This window comes from Anolis carolinensis, chromosome 1 (assembly GCF_035594765.1).
Source record: "Anolis carolinensis isolate JA03-04 chromosome 1, rAnoCar3.1.pri, whole genome shotgun sequence".
NCBI classification, from domain to species: domain Eukaryota; kingdom Metazoa; phylum Chordata; class Lepidosauria; order Squamata; family Dactyloidae; genus Anolis; species Anolis carolinensis.
This window is the reverse complement of record NC_085841.1, coordinates 320475398-320492916: the sequence shown is the minus strand read 5'-3', so window position 1 is coordinate 320492916 and position 17519 is coordinate 320475398. Positions and strand designations below refer to the sequence as shown.

The following is a 17519-nucleotide window of genomic DNA, read 5'->3' as shown; positions in this document are numbered from 1 at the left end:
GGACAAAAGCGACAGAAGAGGAAGTGAATTGAATGTACACTTGATCAAATATCAAGCACAGGAACTGGGTCGAGGCCTAGGCCTGAGAGTTCGCCTTCGATCCGGATCCAGTATTCATAGTTTCATGATGATGGAGAATTTTTTTTTTCAAAGCCACCCCAATACACATGTTATGGAGCTCCCATCCCCTAGCTATGCAGCGGTGGTTTACACATACATGTTCTGATGAGTATTCTAGATTATATTTTGGAGTATCCCGTGATTTTGCTTATCCCAGTGTAAGACCTCTAATATGCATTCCTGCCTGCATTCACATTGTACATCATTAAAACACAGTGATTTTGAAATGCCTTCCATCTACATTAAGTGATCAGTGTAGATGTGATCTTGGACAAAAAAGTATAGGTTTTATAATAAGTATGAGGGTGGATTTTAACAGCTTTTATGTAACACTTCCTCTTTAATACACATTTTAATTATTTTATGTTACTGCAACAATATTTTAAAGAATTTAAAACAATGTGTTGTCGAAGGCTTTCATGGCTGGAATCACAGGTTTGTTGTTTGTTTTCCGGGCTGTATGGCCATGTTCCAGAAGTATTCTTTCCTGACGTTTTGCCCACATCTATGGCAGGCATCCTCAGAGGTCATGAGGTATATGGAGAAACTAAGCAAGGAAGGTTATATATCTGTGGAGGGGAAAGAATTTAAAACACTTGTTTTCTTGTCAGTGATACCTCATATTTCCCGTAACTCAAATAATAACCTTTTCAGCAAACATACATCCTTTTATTTTATCTACATTTGCCTTTGAAGACCTGGATTCTGTGTAACTTTAAAGCCAGGACTTTTTCTGTTTCATCTTGCATCCATGGTTTTTTCTTAAAGCCCCCAACCAGCTGCCTGGTGTTACATGTCATCCTCTTGTTTGTAGAAGGAAGAACCTCTACTGTGCCTCTGGAATACCTAATTCCTGCATGTATTCTTCTCCTGCTCTTACTGTCTCCTGGTTTGGGTTCACCTGTTAGTTTGTTTACCCTATTTATACCCCACCTTTCTTTATCCCGAAGAAACTCAAGACAATTATTCAATGCCTGAACGAAATACAAAACATTAATCTTAAAATAAATTGAATTAAATTTAATGCATATTAAACATTTAAAAACATTACATTTAATATTAAAATCATAACATCCAGTAATCGTAGTCTAAGGCTGTTCCGTTGCACTAATTCCAAATATATTATTGCACTGCAATATTCTCCAAAAGCCTATCCCAGAACCAAGTTTTTACTTTCCTTCTGAAGGCTAAGAGGGAGCCACTAATGCCACTAGGGAGGGAGTTCCACAGCCAAGGGGCCACCACTGAGAAGGCCCAGTCTCTCGTCCCCGACAGTCGTGCTTGCTTGTTTGTTACAATAGCCAAGGTTTTGTTCTTGTTATTTGTGTTTTCATTTTTGGACGAGGTTTTTGCTTGCTTTTCTTCTGATCTCACTCCATACTTCTGTTATTCTAGATACTTCAGTTCCTTGCTTACTACTCTGACATCTCTCTGTTTTCCAGTGAACTCACTGTCGCTGCTCAGTTTCACTCAGAGATGTCTTTTATTAACATTATAATAATAGTAATAATATTTTATTTATATACCACCCTATCTCCTCAAGGGATTCAGAATCTACATCCCTGCCTTTTAATAAAACTGGCATGTTATGTTTCAAATTTTTAGCTTTGCGGCCTCTTTGGAAGAATATTGCAGCTATGGCTTTGCCAATTACATCAAAAAGTTTACCATATTGACAGATAAAACACAATAATATTTTAACCACTCTACTACACTATAGTGTTACGTTGTTGTTGTTGTTGTTGTTGTTGTTGTTGTTGTTGTTATTCAGTTCACGTATGTTTTATCTTTCCCCCTAGAACCAGGATTCAACACAGCAGTGGTTCTCAACCTGGGGTGAGATGTTTTTGGCCTACGACTCCCAGAACTCCCAGTCAGTTTACCAGCTGGTAGGAGGCAGGTTCCTAATGGGGGATTAGGCCTTTCTCTCCTCGCTCTCTCTCCTCCAGTTTTCCAGGGGATAATATGGTTGCTATGCCTTTGCCCCAGGGATTCATCCTACGGTTTGTGTAGTTTTTGCCCCTAGAATTTATTGACAGGGATGTCCTATCAGAAAATGCATGAATGCCTATCAATTAGTGCAAATTCCACAGATTCAATTGCCAGGATATGTATTTCCTATGGATAAGAAGAGGCACCTAAGTTTTCAACCCAAATGGTTCAGTAGATTTCCCTGGTTAGCTTACTCATTTCATCTACAAGGTACACTCTGTACGTACTGTGTGGTGTTTTGGGGAGAAATTAGGGTTAAGGTGGTCATCAGCAACTTGATGCATTGGTTGCTAAACCATTTGTGCAGTGGAAAAATGCATAAAAGTTTTCAATTGACACCAAAAAAACAGTACCATCAGAGCAACTTGTGCTTGGCTGAAGACGTCTTGCTAATTCACAGGGGAAAACATCCTGATATAACCCATCATCACGATAAAGGAAAGCAGAAGAAACCAGAAATAAGCTAATTGTGGAAACTGGCTTTTAGAAGGAGCAATGTTTCAGGATGTATTATCTGTGAAGAACCTTTGCACAATGATGGTAATTTCAGGACCTTGTTGAGATCTCATGCGATCAGAAGACATTGACCTGAAAAGTCATTTTGAAACTGCAGCTATGAATGCCCAATATACTAGACATCAAAGGCAAAATAAACTAATAGATATTTGTTGTAACAAGAAAGTAAAAAATTGGTGAAAGACACAGTGCATCACAGTGTTTCTGTTTTGGCAGATGCAATTTTGAATGTGAGTATCTTAGAACAGTCATTGCCCTCAGTAAGGTATGTTGATGTTGGAGTTGCAGGAATAAGAGAAGACTAAGCTTTGTGAAGAGAAGTGATATGATGGGTGGAGGACTTGCAGGCATTATTTTGAAAGTTGGGCTGAACCTACAATACTTGTGTGGACAGGGACATGATGGAGCTGCTAATATGAGGGCTCATATTAGTGGAGAACATGCAATTATAATGCAGAAATATCTGATGGCAGACTACATCCACTGCAGTACTCATTCACTAAATCTAGCCTTAGCAAAGACTTCCAGCATCCCACCTGTCCAAAACTGCCAAGGAACAATATTATCTATTTGCAGTTTCTTTAGAGCATCATTAATCAGACTGGAACTGTTGAAGAAAAATATAAAAGACTGTTTCTCTGAATCAAGAACAAGCAACCTGTTGGTGCTTTGTGAAACCTGTTGAATTGAGCGACATGATGCAGTTTTATGTTTTGTTGAACTGTACAGTGTGGTGGTGAGAACACTTGAAGAACTAAAAGAGAGTCCTCTATGGAACAACGAGGCTACTTCCCATGCTGGACACCTTTTTTAAAAACTGTTCTGAATGCTGAATTTATAGTTACCATACACATCCCAAGAAAGCTTCTTTCATCAGCCCTTCAGCTTAGCAGAACATTACAAAGAGTAGATATGGACATTTTTGGTAGCCTACAACATGTCGACAGACTCTTAGAGAAAGCTAGGGAGATGCACACAGAATTTGTGAAGGAATTTCAGGAGATCTTTGACACAACAGGATCAATGATGGTGTTTATGGGTGGAGAAGTTAGTATTCCTTTAATCTGTTCAAGGCAACCTTGTAAAAGCAACATGCAGGCAATTATACTAACACCAATGAAATATTTAGCTAAATGTGTACATCGTATTTCTGGACTTCTGCAGCTTCAAGAAAGGTTTACAAGACATAGGGATGAAGTTCAGAACCTGCACCTGTTCCTCCCTATTAATTGTGGCCATTTAAAATCCAACTCGAACAAGTGCACAGAATTTTACAATGAATGCCTTCAAGATACTGACACATTGATGGAAGAATTTGATCTGTGGTGTAGAAGATGGAAAAATATTGCACCTGCAAAAAAATCCATCAAATGCACTAGAAGCATATCTTGTCTGTGATGGACAGATTTTTTCCAAATGTGAAGAAACTTATTCAGATTTCTACAACATTTCTAGTGTCAACAACTACAAGTGAAAGGTTGTTTTCAATTCTGAAACATTTGAAAACATACATAAGAAGCACAATGGGGCAAAAAAAAAAAAGACTGACTGGGCTTGCACTCTTGAGTGTTCATCATAGTTTCTCCATGGAACCTGATTTCTGTCAAAGTGTATTGACATAGTTTTCAAGCATTTCCAACAGATATTTGGTATTCTTTTGTAACCACTAAATTAAGAGTCCTTTCAGTTTGTTTAGACTTTAAACTTTGTAACTAAAATAGAAAATTGATTTAATTAAGTCTATACAAAAATATAGAATAAATCATATAATTTAAATTATTTCGTGTTATAGAGCTACACTTCATGATTTGCTTAAAAATGTTTCAACACCCTCCCCCCCCCAAAAAAAAAATGGCTACGGCCCTATTATAAGGTATATCTGAAGGCTAGAAAAGTGGAATCTGCCCGAGAGGTGTCACAGTATGGTATAGAATATACATTCTTCCTTCTGTTAACACTTTTTAAATCATTATTTTTCTTACTACCGTGTTTCCCCGAAAATAAGACAGTTATTACTTTTTGCTCCCAAAGATGCTCTAGGTCTTATTTTCAGGGGATGTCTTATTTTTCCATGAAGAAGAATTCACATTTATTGTTCAACAAAAAAATGAACATTTATTATATACTGTACAGTAGTTGTCATCACAAACCAGCATAACCAGACAAACTGTGAATCCTATCAAGAATTTCTTGTTACTACCATTATTTCCATGTACAACACTATGGTACATACATTTACCGATCCTACATGATCTAGTGTTCTGTTTGACGGGCATGCTTCCAAACAAAAACTTTGCTAGGTCTTACTTTCGGGGGAGGCCTTATATTTAGCAATTCAGCAAAACCTCTACTAGGTCTTATTTTCTGGGGATGTCTTATTTTAGGGGAAACAGGGTACTTAATGTTGAAATTAACTCACTGCACGTCTTGTGGTTTACACACTGGCATTCCATCACCTGAGAAATTAAAACTGCAGACCAGAAGTATTTCGTTGATATTTGATAGTCCCATATTTAAACTGAGAACAAGGAACTGATTAAGAGAAGAATAATGTTCATATACATCCTATTGCAATGCACAATTTTATCAGTCTCGTATTATTTGCTAAGGAAGGAACTAGTTTGAGTAAAAAATCTGGCTGAGACACAGAAACCTTAATTAGATTACTTCTATCTAAATAAGAATGCCCTAAAAATTGAATTATCAGTTTCCTCTTAAGTGTGTTCACATATACAGTACTTTCTTTTCAGAATGCAGTATGTCTCAGCAACTGTCTCTTTGTATCTTAATTGCCCATCTACTTAGATTGCAGCATGAAGAGACCTGTTAAAAGTTTAGCTACTGACTAGGAACATACAAATGCAATATTTATAACACATCTATGAAGCTTTCTAATAATATTCTCTGACAACAATAAGTCTTTTTGAGTGTAAAAATTATCTTGAGTGAAAAGTCCAAATATTTTTATTTAGTATAAATGAAACATAAAAAGCAAACAATTGTACTTGTTATTGAAATCTAATCTCATTGTATTATTTGAGTAATGTATTGTTTCCATTCTGTTACTTGAAAAAAAAATCCCAGTAGGATCTCTTTAAGATGAACTGAGTTCCATCTTTCAAGAATTATAAACAACTAGTTGAGGCTGTTTTAAAAAACCTTAAATGTCACAAAATAACAAGAAAAATAAAAACAAAAAATTAATAGGCAGTGGTGAATTAATAGGTAAAGGTTAAGGTTTCCCCTGACGTTAAGTCCCGTTGTGACCGACTCTGGGGGTTGGTGGTCATCTCAATTTCTAAGCCGAAGAGCCGGCGTTGTCCGTAGACCCCTCCAAGGTCATGTGGCCGGCATGACTGCATGGAGTGCCGTTACCTTCCCGCCGGAGCGGTACCTATTGATCTACTCACATTGGCATGTTTTTGAACTGCTAGGTTGGCAGGAGCTGGAGCTAACAGCGGCCGCTCATGCCGCTTCCGGGGTTTGAACCTGGGACCTTTTGGTCTCCAGCTCAGTGCTTTAACGCACTTCGCCACCGGGGCTCCCGTGGTGAATTAATAACCTTGCTCAAATTATCCTAAACGCAGCCGATCAGAAACACAGCAGTAGTTAAAAATTCAGTTAAAAACCTAAATTATTAAAAACATTTCTTCATGGTTCCAGAAACTCTTAATAATAAAATCTAGGGGTATGGAGATTTAGTGATTACTGCTCCATGAATTTCACTATTGAGTGAACTTCAGTGAGTAGCAGAACCAAGAAATGTTTCAAGATGACTACCCGTGGCCAGAATCCAGTTATATATTTCTGCTGAATTCCACTACTTCCAGGGGGAACAATGCCTGCTTCTTCTAATAGCTCCCTAATAGCTGCTCCACAACACTGAAAAAGCATCTGGATCAGGTTTTTGATAGCATGGAGTTATGCATATTCAGAGAAAGAAAATCCAGATTCTGCTGCTGGATATGTCATTTGATTTTGACTAGTCTGTTGCTTTACTTCTTCGCTATTTAGTTGTCTGATCAAAGTAAGGCCCCTTCTACACTACCATAAAAATCCAGATTATCTTCTTCCAACTGGATTATATGACAGTGTAGACTGCTTTCGGAGTGTGTGAGATATGATGAAGGAATAGCATCTATATATTAAGTCTTCTTGCTATCCATAAATGAAATTTTATATTCAGTCATGTCAATGCTATAGTTACCTATGGTATTATCAACAACAAACATTAGTTAATACATGTGAATGTTAGGTACGACATTACATATCATCAGCTGTTAAAAGTTTCAAGGTAGTTTTTCTGAGGCAGAATGTTGTACCCCTCCATGCTATATCCTTTCTCTGCCTCTAATGGGAAGATAAAAGATTTCAACAAGCACTAATGCTCTTTTTTATTGTTTGTACTGTAGACTGTGACTCTGGAGAACTGCACTCTTTGCATAAGTGCTTTTTTCTTTCACTTCAAATAGTAATGGCCATGAATTTCAGGATCGCTAGCTATGATATCTTAAGAAGAAAATTCTAATGCCTCCCTTCTCCCCGTGCTTCCTTTCCCCCCTGCTGTTCTGATACAAGAAGTTACAGATTCCTTGGCATTATCTCTATATTTGTGAAGTTACTGTAGTATCATTTTGTAAGCACCTATCAGTAATGGTAGAGTTGTGTAATGTCTTTGTTTTAATAAAAGCAAGAAGGTGAGGAAAAAAGGATGTACAAATGTTTGAACTTAAGCCTTTCAAGCTATCTCAGAAGATTAGAAAGGTTTCACTAGGGGAACTGTTTTAAGTCCAATTAAAAACTAAAAATATAAAGGCATACCTCATTTAACAAAGTGCGTATATTTCTGGGCATTACTTTTTTCAGCAAAATATTTGGTACCAGAAATATGGGTAGGTTCATATACCACAGAAAAGAAAAGAAGAGGGCAAGGAGGAGGAGTTCAAAACTACTAATATGCACATGAGGAATGAAACAACCAAGTCAGGTAAGCTTTGCCTAACGGCACATCTACCCTCATCAGTGTTGTCAGAAGGGGCCCAGAACAGTGCGAGGTTGGCCAAAAAACTTGCCCCATGCTACTCAAATTAGGGGGAATAATCTGAATTCTATCCCAGAATTTAGAGTATTCCCTGACTTTGGGCTTGTGTAAACAGTCAGGTTAATTTTCGAATGGAACCAGTCAGAACTGCCCTTACTGCCATCTTGTGTCTCCTGGGCTTAACTTGGCTGGAAACATGGGATGGCACTTGCTGCCCCCTCCCATCCTCCATGTTGCAGTGGTCCCAGTTGTTGTACCGTGTGATGGGGCAATCATGAAAAGGATGTGGAACTCCTCCTCCCCCCTCCTGCCTCCTTGTTAGCCTGTTGTCCCAGCTAATGTCACTGCATGAGACAGACAACAGGTAGGACCCATGCCACAGCTAAGACCGCCTGAACACAGAGGACAGGAAGGGATGGTATGTCTGTCCAGCAGTGCCAAAATGCTTTTGGCTATTAAGCAGTCAGGGCTCCCTTCTGCTTTTGTAGCAGACAGGGAACAGGAGGCCTGCCTGATCAATTCTGGGGCCCCTTCAGCCTTTGCCACATCGGATTGGCCCTGATAGAGTGGGTCAGTGTAGACCCACATTAAACATTTTTCTTCCTCTCGCTACTACCAGTACCCCCCTCCTCTTTTCTTGCATTCAATGGCTAAGAAAGGCCAAACAACTAATAATTCAATCTATTTGCATCTGTAAAGGCAGGCGTCATACACAGACTACATAATACATCCACTGAGCGTGCATGCATCTACACTGTAGAATTCATGCAGTTTGACATAATTTTAACTTCATGGCTCAACGCTATAGATAAAATCATGGGCATTACAATTTGACGAGGCAACAGCAGTATTTGGAAGGGAAGGCAAATACCTCTTATAAATCCAACTCCTGTAATTTCATAGCATTGAACCATGAAAGTTAAAGTGGTATTAAATTGCATTAATTTTTGAGTGTAGATGCTGACTTGTATAAAATGAAAAAAGCGAACAAGAAGGAAGGCCATAGAATTCAGTCTTTAAAACAAATTCCTGCAATTCCCGTCTCAGACAATAGACAGAAAAATATAGTGACAGTCCCAGAAGATATGTTCTACAGTTGGCGCTGCACATTTGTTGGTTAAAATGTCCTTTCTAGTAATTTCTGAATTCTCTAATGTGAGTCTACGGTCTACTACTACCAGGAGAAATTCCTAGGTATAACATGTTAACCATATGAACAAATAATCAAATCTGCAAAAGTTGACCACAGAGCTGTGTTGGGAGGATTTAGAGATTCCTTGAGATGTGTTCTCTCGGGTTTTTTAGTTCACTGTTATTCCACATTTGCAGGGATCCTGCATCCTAACCCCAGCAGATGTGGAGGGCTGGTTGTATCTCAAACCTCACACATGTCACAAAAATCAGCTTGTGTGTGTCCACAGATTACTACATAGCACTGCACATCACAAAACACTGCACATGTTGTACAGTGCTTTGTGAGCATCTAAGAAAGACAAGCCTGTTTCACTCAATCCCATTGATTAAATACTTAAAAGTCCCTCAAAGGAAAACCCAGTAACAAGTAATTTCTAATTGTCACTGTCTTTGCCATTTTGTACATACCTTGCTTTTGTAGGTGCTCAAGAAAAATATATATTAAAAGCTCAGTTCTACAAAGCATTTATTGTAGTAGAATCTGACATAGCTTGAGATAAATCCCCATTAACCAAACTTCCCATTCAACTTTCAAACCCCAATCATTATGTTATTTCTAACTTGCTTCGGTACCCAGTGATGCCCGGGTTTTCAATGTTATGAATGGACCATTAGAAACTGATGCAGATCCATGGCTGATGGGGTTAGCAGTAGTCTCTGGATGAGGGTGAAGGTACTATAAACCCCATTGTCTGGTCCATCCTCCTCTAAATCTAACCAGGATGTAAAATGAGTCATGGGGGGCGGGTCTGTGTCCCAAGTTTGGTCCATATTCATGACTGATGGGATTATCAGCAAACTCTGGAAGTGGGTGAAGGTACTGTAGATCCCATTGTCCATGATCCATCCTCCCCCAAACTTCAGCAGGACCCAAAGTGGGTCATGGGAGGAGTCTGTGTCCCAAGTTTGCATCATATCCATGGCTGAATGTAGGTGATGGTACTGCACATCCCACCATCCATGGTTCATCCTCCCCCAAACCTCACTAGGAGGTAAAGTGGGTCATGGGGGGGATCTGTGTCCCAAGTTTAGACCAGGTTTGTCCTTTTGGGTTGCAGTGTTCTGTGGAAGTGGGAGCCCCTGCCAGAAATATATAATATATTACTGGTCACAAACATTGATTTTTATATGATAGATAGATAGATGTCATCCCAACATAACCAAGGGTGGTTCACCCGTTAGGCCAACTAGGCGGTTGCCAAAGGCGCCATGCTCTGGGGGGGGGGGGCGCAGTTGAGGCACCTCTTGAGGCATCTCCAGTTGAGCAGCTTCTTGTCTTTTTTTTTCTTTTTTCCCCTCCCCGCTGGGAGGGGGTATGCCCTCCCACGTGGCACATGCATGCATGCATGCGCATGCACCCCCGCCTCCCAGACCCGTTGCCAGAGGCAGGCAGGCGAGGAGGGAGGTGTGCCTCGAGGGACAACAAGAGAGACCTTCACCGGCGCAGACAATGGCAAGGTAGGGATGCTGCCAGCGCAAGGAGGAGGGGGGCAATGCTGCCCACTCCCAGCCAGCCCTGCCCCCTTCTCCTCGCACTACAGCATCCCAACATTGCCATTGCCCACGCCGGTGAAGGTCTCTCTTGTCCCTCGGGGCGCACCTCCCTCCTCGCCTGCCTGCCTCTGGCAGCGAGTCTAGGAGGCGGGGGTGTGCGCGCATGCATGCATGCACGCACATATGCGGGAGGACATGCCCACTCCCAGCCACCGCCCCTCCTTCTCCTATGGAGCCTGGTGCAGACAATGGCAAGGTAGGGCCACCGTAGGGCCTAGGGGCCTGGCACTGCCCACTCCCACCCAGCCCCGCCCCCTCCTCCTTCTCCTATGGATCCCAGTGCGGACAATGGCAAGGTAGGGATGCCGTAGCACGAGGAGGAGGGGACGGAGTTGGCTGGGGGGGGGGCGCCAAAATTCTGTTCGCCTACACATGAAAATTACCTAGGGCCGGCCCTGCACATAACATATCCTCTATAGAAGCTGGAAAACTAGATGGGGTTTCTGGGAGTTGTAGGCCAAAAACACCTGGGGAACCCAGGTTAAAAACCACTGCTTTAGAGGTCTTTTATCAGACAAACCAACCCTTACTGACTTCATTAGGCTGTGGTCATAAATACAGTTGGCTTTCCTTACCCATGAGCTTTGTATTCATGAATTCAACCAATCAATTTTAAAGAGAAAATACATCCCAAAAACAAACTTTTCTGTAGCCTCTTGCCTTTTTACAAACCCTCAGACTCTCCAGCAATCATTTTGAATTCTACACCATTTTTAAGGGACACCACTTTACTATTCTATATAACAAGGCTTGTATTCATGGATTTTATTAGGGTCCTCGAACCAAACCCTAGTGAATAACAAGGGTCCACTCTACTGTGTTGCTGAAGTTAAGGAGATGGGATGATCATTAACTTTCCTTGATATCATAGCTGTTGAGGCAATGAGTAAAAGATAATTGTGTCAATTTACCACACTTCCTTTCTGAATATCATCTTTCAAGGACAATGATAAACATTAGAATATCAGTTAGTCTTCCTGGACAGAATAAGGAGGAGTAGGGTTTAAAACAAATACTTAAAAAATAATAATCATCATTTACAGAGACTGGATGATTATAAGAGCAGCTAAGAAATGAAATTAGCAATTCTTTAGAGATTTTGGGTCTCCTTCCTTAGAGTTTTTAATATAGGAGACCATAGATTCGTAGAGTATCCTTTTTAATTGTAGGGACATTATTCGCAGACATCTTACTGCAGACAGAGTGTCAGTTTCATATCAATAATGCATTTCTGTTTTCATTTGCTGTAAGAATAAACAGAAATAGCACGGTACATTTTATGATTAATTTCAGATAAAGTCACACAAACCAATTTGCAATCATTTCTGTGTTTGTTCTTCGGCTCTAGGTTTTATTTGGTTTCTTAAAAACTGAAATGTTAAAAAGAGGCAGGGATCAAACACCATTGTTTTATGGCTACTTCATACATAGCGAAAGCTACATTGCTACTCACAAATAAATGCTTCTGACAGTGGCATTCTCAAGAACTGTTTACATTTGCAAACTGTAATATGAATCAACCATGTCTGGATTTGTATCACTTTGGATATATACTGATACAGTAGAGTCTCACTTATCCAACATAAATGGGCCAGCAGAAGGTTTGATAAGCGAAAATGTTGGATAATAAGGAGGGATTAAGGAAAAGCTTATTAAACATCAAATTATGTTATGATTTTACAGATTAAGCACCAAAACATCATGTTTTATAACAAGTCTGCCACTTGTTTGGGAGTGTGGCTGCACTTGTGTTGTTAATGGGTGTGTTGGCCCTCTGCACATTGCTGCCTAGAGAAACAGCTGTGGATCTGGGCGGGGGCAGACTGCATTGGATAATACAGAATGTTGGATAAGCAAGACTCTGCTGTACCTATATTTACATTATTTCCAAATATTTAGTTATGTTTAATCTGCTCCGACATAAGAATAAAGTTAGTTTTGTGGTGTATAGTTATCATAGTACAATGCTTAAACTAGTCAAGGAATTTTTTAAAATGGAAATTGAAATAGGTTTGCCTTACTGGAGTAATGATATAATCATACCATATTGGAGAACTGGATATGTATTTCATAGCCATACATATTTCATTAGCAAATATTTTAAGTTACTATACTGCATATTTTAAGAAACACATTGAAACACTCAAGCTCTTCATTTCAAATGCATATTAATGGTATATTGTAACAACTTCTCTTTTTATTTGAGTATTGTAGTCAATGAGAAATGTATTACTGCACATCTATTATGTTTATTAATTGTAATTCTATCCTTGATGTGATTCCCATATTCTATAAATACATTGCATTAAAGAATAATCAATAAATAGCAGTTGATTGTTTTTAATTCTTTGAATGTAACGGTTTAATGCTAGGATTACTAAGTTTATATAGTCATATTTATAAAATAAAATCAAGAAGCAGCAAATTGAATCAAGATAATAGACCAGAACACAGACTTTAATTTTCTAAGAACTTAGCAGAAAGGTGGTTAAATGTTACATCTGCTCATTGAACTTGTTGGAATTTGTGTTTGCTTTTACAAATCTTTACTTTCCCTAAGAAACTAGTATGGGAAAGAAAATATTACTCATATGGTTTGCATATTTTTATTATTTTGTGAGTTTATCATCTTAATTTTGAGCCATTAGTTTGTTTTACATGCATATGCATGCATTACATGCATTAGTAATTTGCTTGATTGGCATTAAATTCCATTAAGTTCCAATGAGAAAGATAAGTTCTGTTTTCAGGCTTTTTCTATTTAATTTTCTATTACATTACATTTGTTTAATTTTTTTTTTACTGCTCAGTCTAAGGCTTGTTGAGGTTGATTTGCTCCTGAACTGCTTTGTTCCCAGACATTGCCATCATCCCCAACTACCACCAAGTCCTCTCCATCTGATCCCATGACCACCTCCAGAGCTAATCAGGTACAGTATCATTCTATCATCTACACCATACTTTTCACGACTTGCAAACTGGAGAAAATGTTATGGTGGGTTAAGGTTTTATTTGTTCATTTGCATATTTACACCCATAATCATGATTATCTAATTATCTAATACTATCTTTATATAATAAATACATTAAATGAATTAGAAAACCTTATACTAGAACAAAACTTAGCAAACTTTTTATTGTTTCAGTCCAAATAGCCTTTCAGGAGTACCTATTATTTGCTTGTAATCACTACTCCTACATTTTGCCCTAACAGCGGTTCCTCTTGAGTGAATTGAGTTCGAGGTTGAAAAATTGGCTATGACACTTCAAGAAATTCATAGCGTGGTTGACAGAAAAGGGTGGTTCTAAACCACTAGAATGTATATAACATTTGTTATGCAGCTCTTTGGGTCCTGTATATGTTATCATGTTTCTTACAAGTATTGGAAGACAAATTATGTTTTTGTATAATGCACTGTAAACTTCATTAATAAAGGACAATAGAATTAGTTATTTAACTGTCGTGTCAGTATATACATCTGAGGACAGGGAGGAGGACTTTAAAGGCAGTTATGATTCAGCTCAGTTTTTTAGGTTTTTCAGTTTTTCAGCTCAGTCTAAGATTCAAAATGTCAATTTCATTTGTTTATAAAGAAGATTCCCATATGACTTTCTTTTCTTGTAGATCTTACGTAATAGTTTTGCTTCTTAACCAAATGGCAATGTCTTTGGGATGAATAAGTATTTTATCATCCAGATATGTTGAAATCCCATTTTTTCTGAGTAAGAAAAGAGCAAGATCATAAATTTTGTACTTGTCATTCTATTGACATACTCAGAATTCTAATAAGAATAAAATGAATTGTGGCCACTGTGTTCTTCCACAATCAGAAGTTGTATTTTGCTCAGTACTCATATGTGTCACATATGAGAAATATGAAACTAAACCAAAAAATGTATTCTTCAAGTAAACAGTTCATTGAACCAGCCCATTATAGTTCTCAGAGAAGTGTGTGTATTTGCAGGAAATTATGATTTCCTTTCCACTCATGGTCTTGTAAGTCCAACCCTTAATATTTTCACCTGAACTTTAAATGGCTTTGTAATATTACAGTAATAATTTCTTCATAATAAATATTTCCGTATATTAATTTTGGGGCTGACAAAAACTTGATTTAAAATATCAAAACATTTTAATTGAACAGTTAGCAGTCACTTACTCATATGCACAGTATTAAAAAGTAGTGATACTTGTAAGCACAAAATAACCACAGTTTTCACATCCTACTAATAAGTTTCATATTAACACATCTTACCAGAAATAGGTTAGCCCTAACCAACTTATCCCGTGGTAAAAAATTCTGGGAACTCAAGTCCAAAATACCTGGAGGGCCACAAGTTTGTCACCACTGCTTTAGGGATCCCCAGGTGTTTTTGGCCTTCAACTCCCAGAAATCCTACCAGCTGGTAAACTGGCTAGGATTTCTAGGAATTGTGGGCCAAAAACATCTGGGGAACCCAGGTTGGGAACCACTGGCTTAGGTGGACATTGGTACGATCCAAAGGAGGTCTTCACTTTCATGTGATAATAACCACTAAACAGCAAAGGGCTTTGTTGAACAGCTGATAATATGAGCCTTCCACATGTGAGAGAAAATTATTTTTCCCCATTTTGCATAGGACCATGGTACTTAACTATCTATTTTTTTCCCTTGAGAACAGTAAAAAAGATTTAGGTTTATGAAGCATCCAGCTTTCCAGCATATAAAACAGTTTTTGTCTGTTTCCTTCTCTAAAATCTTGGGAGTCCGATAAGCTGCTGAAATAAAAAAGGGTATTCTCCATTCAGTTCACTTTTATTTATTTTCATTATCATTTATTTCCGAAGCATACAGTAGGAAAATATTGGGTATTTTTTAAATTGCAGCTCCCAGCTTCATATACTTTTTTTTCATACAATATATCATTGTAGCAATTTATGTGGGCAAAGTTCTCCAAGGATCCTTTGAAAGAGGACTCAAGCAGAGTCACTGAAAATCTTAACACAAGGGGTTAACCATTGCCACAGATAACCACTTTTCCTTTCCACCTTCCTCCCCGCCCCACAAAAAAAAAAAGGGGGGGGGACAACCAGCTTGTAGACCTGTGTGACCAAAAGCCTTTTAAAAACTTCATTCCAAGATGCTTTGTTAAGTGAGAATTGTTGGTTCATATGTAGATCTGAGGGAAATACTAGTAGCTGTGGATATTCCAAATGAAGACATTTTTATTTATTCAAATGCCGTGCAATTCTGTACCTAGTACTCGTCAAAACAGTTTCTGGATTTTGAGTCTAATATGCAGCTATGAAGGGTCTTAATAATACTTACTTGTCATCATACTGCACATTTTTCTTGTATAAAATAAATGTTTAATCTCTTAAAATGTGAATTAAATAAATCACACAATAAATGGTACAGGCATAAAAGGAACCAATAAAGATCCATCTCCACAGTGGCAAATCAGATCTTCCAAAGAGGCCAGCAAACAGTTCTTAAAAGCTATAACTGTCCTGTGCCTTTTTACCATAGCAATAGCAACTGGTAATTAGTTGCATACTGCCTCTGAATCCATAAGGTATCATGAGGAAATAGCTGCTGGTAGATTTATCCTTCATTAATTCCTTTTCGAAAGCCATTTAAATCAGCAGCTCTAACCACATTTGGCAGTGAATTCTGTAAATTAATGACGCACTGCATGAAGTATTTTCTCTTATCTCTTCTAAATTTACTACCAAATCAGTTCCTCTGTATTACCCCAGGTCATGTTATCTCCTGCCAATTTACCACCACTTCTGGTGATGCTTTACCCATACCTCCAAATCTTTTAAATAATCAGATAGCACTTTTTTACCATTCATTTTAAATTGAGAAATGCCTTGGCAGCTAAGCAGCTATAAACGAACAACAAGCTAAGGTTTAATCTGATACATGCTTTTAGGTGCTACATCATTTTATGCCTAATATTTATTTTCAGAAAGCTTTACAAACTGATCACAATGAGCCATCCAGAATTCCTCCAACTTCTTTAAAGAGTAGAAAGCCCTTTGTGATTTGGAAGTCTTAAAATTGATTATATTGCCATTGTGATTTTTTGCCGTTATCAAATAGGCCCTGAAATGAGTTCTATCTTATGGGCTAAACATTCTGTGCGACACTTAATGTAGTGTAAGACTGTATTTTAAGATGGCTATTTTGGCATTCTCACTCTTAAAAATACTTGTCTACAATGTATATAATGCTATGGAAATACATATAACATAGATGGATTTAATAGCTGAAAACTATTATTATTATCAGCAAATAATTTCCCATGTATACTCTGTTATACTAATGCATTCTTAATGAAACTTGCTTTGTTAAATTAAACTTTCTAAAGACTGAACAAACTACTTCAGAAACATGAAGATATTGCACAGAAATGTGGAGATTTTTCTTTTTAAAACATTCAATCTGTAGCCATTGTTGTGAAGTAATTCTTTTTATGAAGGTCTTGAAATGTTAGGAGTCATGTTTCAACAAATATCTGAAATGTTTTTGATACATTGGCCCTCCACATCCACAGGTTTTGCATTCTGGATTCAACTCAGCATACTTTTGAAAGAATTTTTAAAAATGCCAAATGGCGAATCTTGATTTTTACCATTTTATATAAGGGACACCATTTTACTGTACTAGTGCTTATAATAGGACTTGAGCACCCACAGACTTTAGTATTCATGGGAAGTTCTGGGCCAAACCCCAGCAGATGCCAAGGACCTACTCCACTAGTTAAAAATTGAGATTTAATTTGGTGTAAATATGTATAGTATGGAATCTCTGCATTTGGACTTAGGCAGCTACAATATGAAAAAGCACTTACACAATGAAAGGTTATTGAAAGTTTTCTTCACCCAATCTCATGGCATAATGAAGTCTCTTTTCTATTTGTAATAAATTGCCTTTTCCGCCAAGCTACTTGCTGCAATAAAAAATAATCAAAACTACGTTACCTACATTAATCAAGCATCAGAGTCTTGTTATGCTTCTGTGAAAAAGAATTTGTGGCATGAGAGAAACATGGACCCTTCTGATTATCATTTAAATAAATTATTCAGCTTCTTTTTTATAGGTATTAATAACCT

At 38.0% G+C, this 17519-nt stretch overlaps 1 protein-coding gene across 5 annotated transcripts in view; it reads left to right on the top strand.

The window, feature by feature from the left end:
- nova1 (NOVA alternative splicing regulator 1) overlaps nt 1–17519 on the top strand; it is a 172040-nt gene that overhangs the window by 133381 nt on the left and 21140 nt on the right. For 2 of the 5 annotated variants that reach the window (XM_062968224.1, XM_062968226.1), the window contains exon 4: nt 13276–13347. The exons of 1 other annotated variant lie outside the window; for it this stretch is intronic. In XM_062968224.1, the coding sequence (XP_062824294.1) occupies nt 13276–13347 (72 nt within the window). 2 more of the 5 variants (XM_062968227.1, XM_062968228.1) reach the window with 2 other exon arrangements.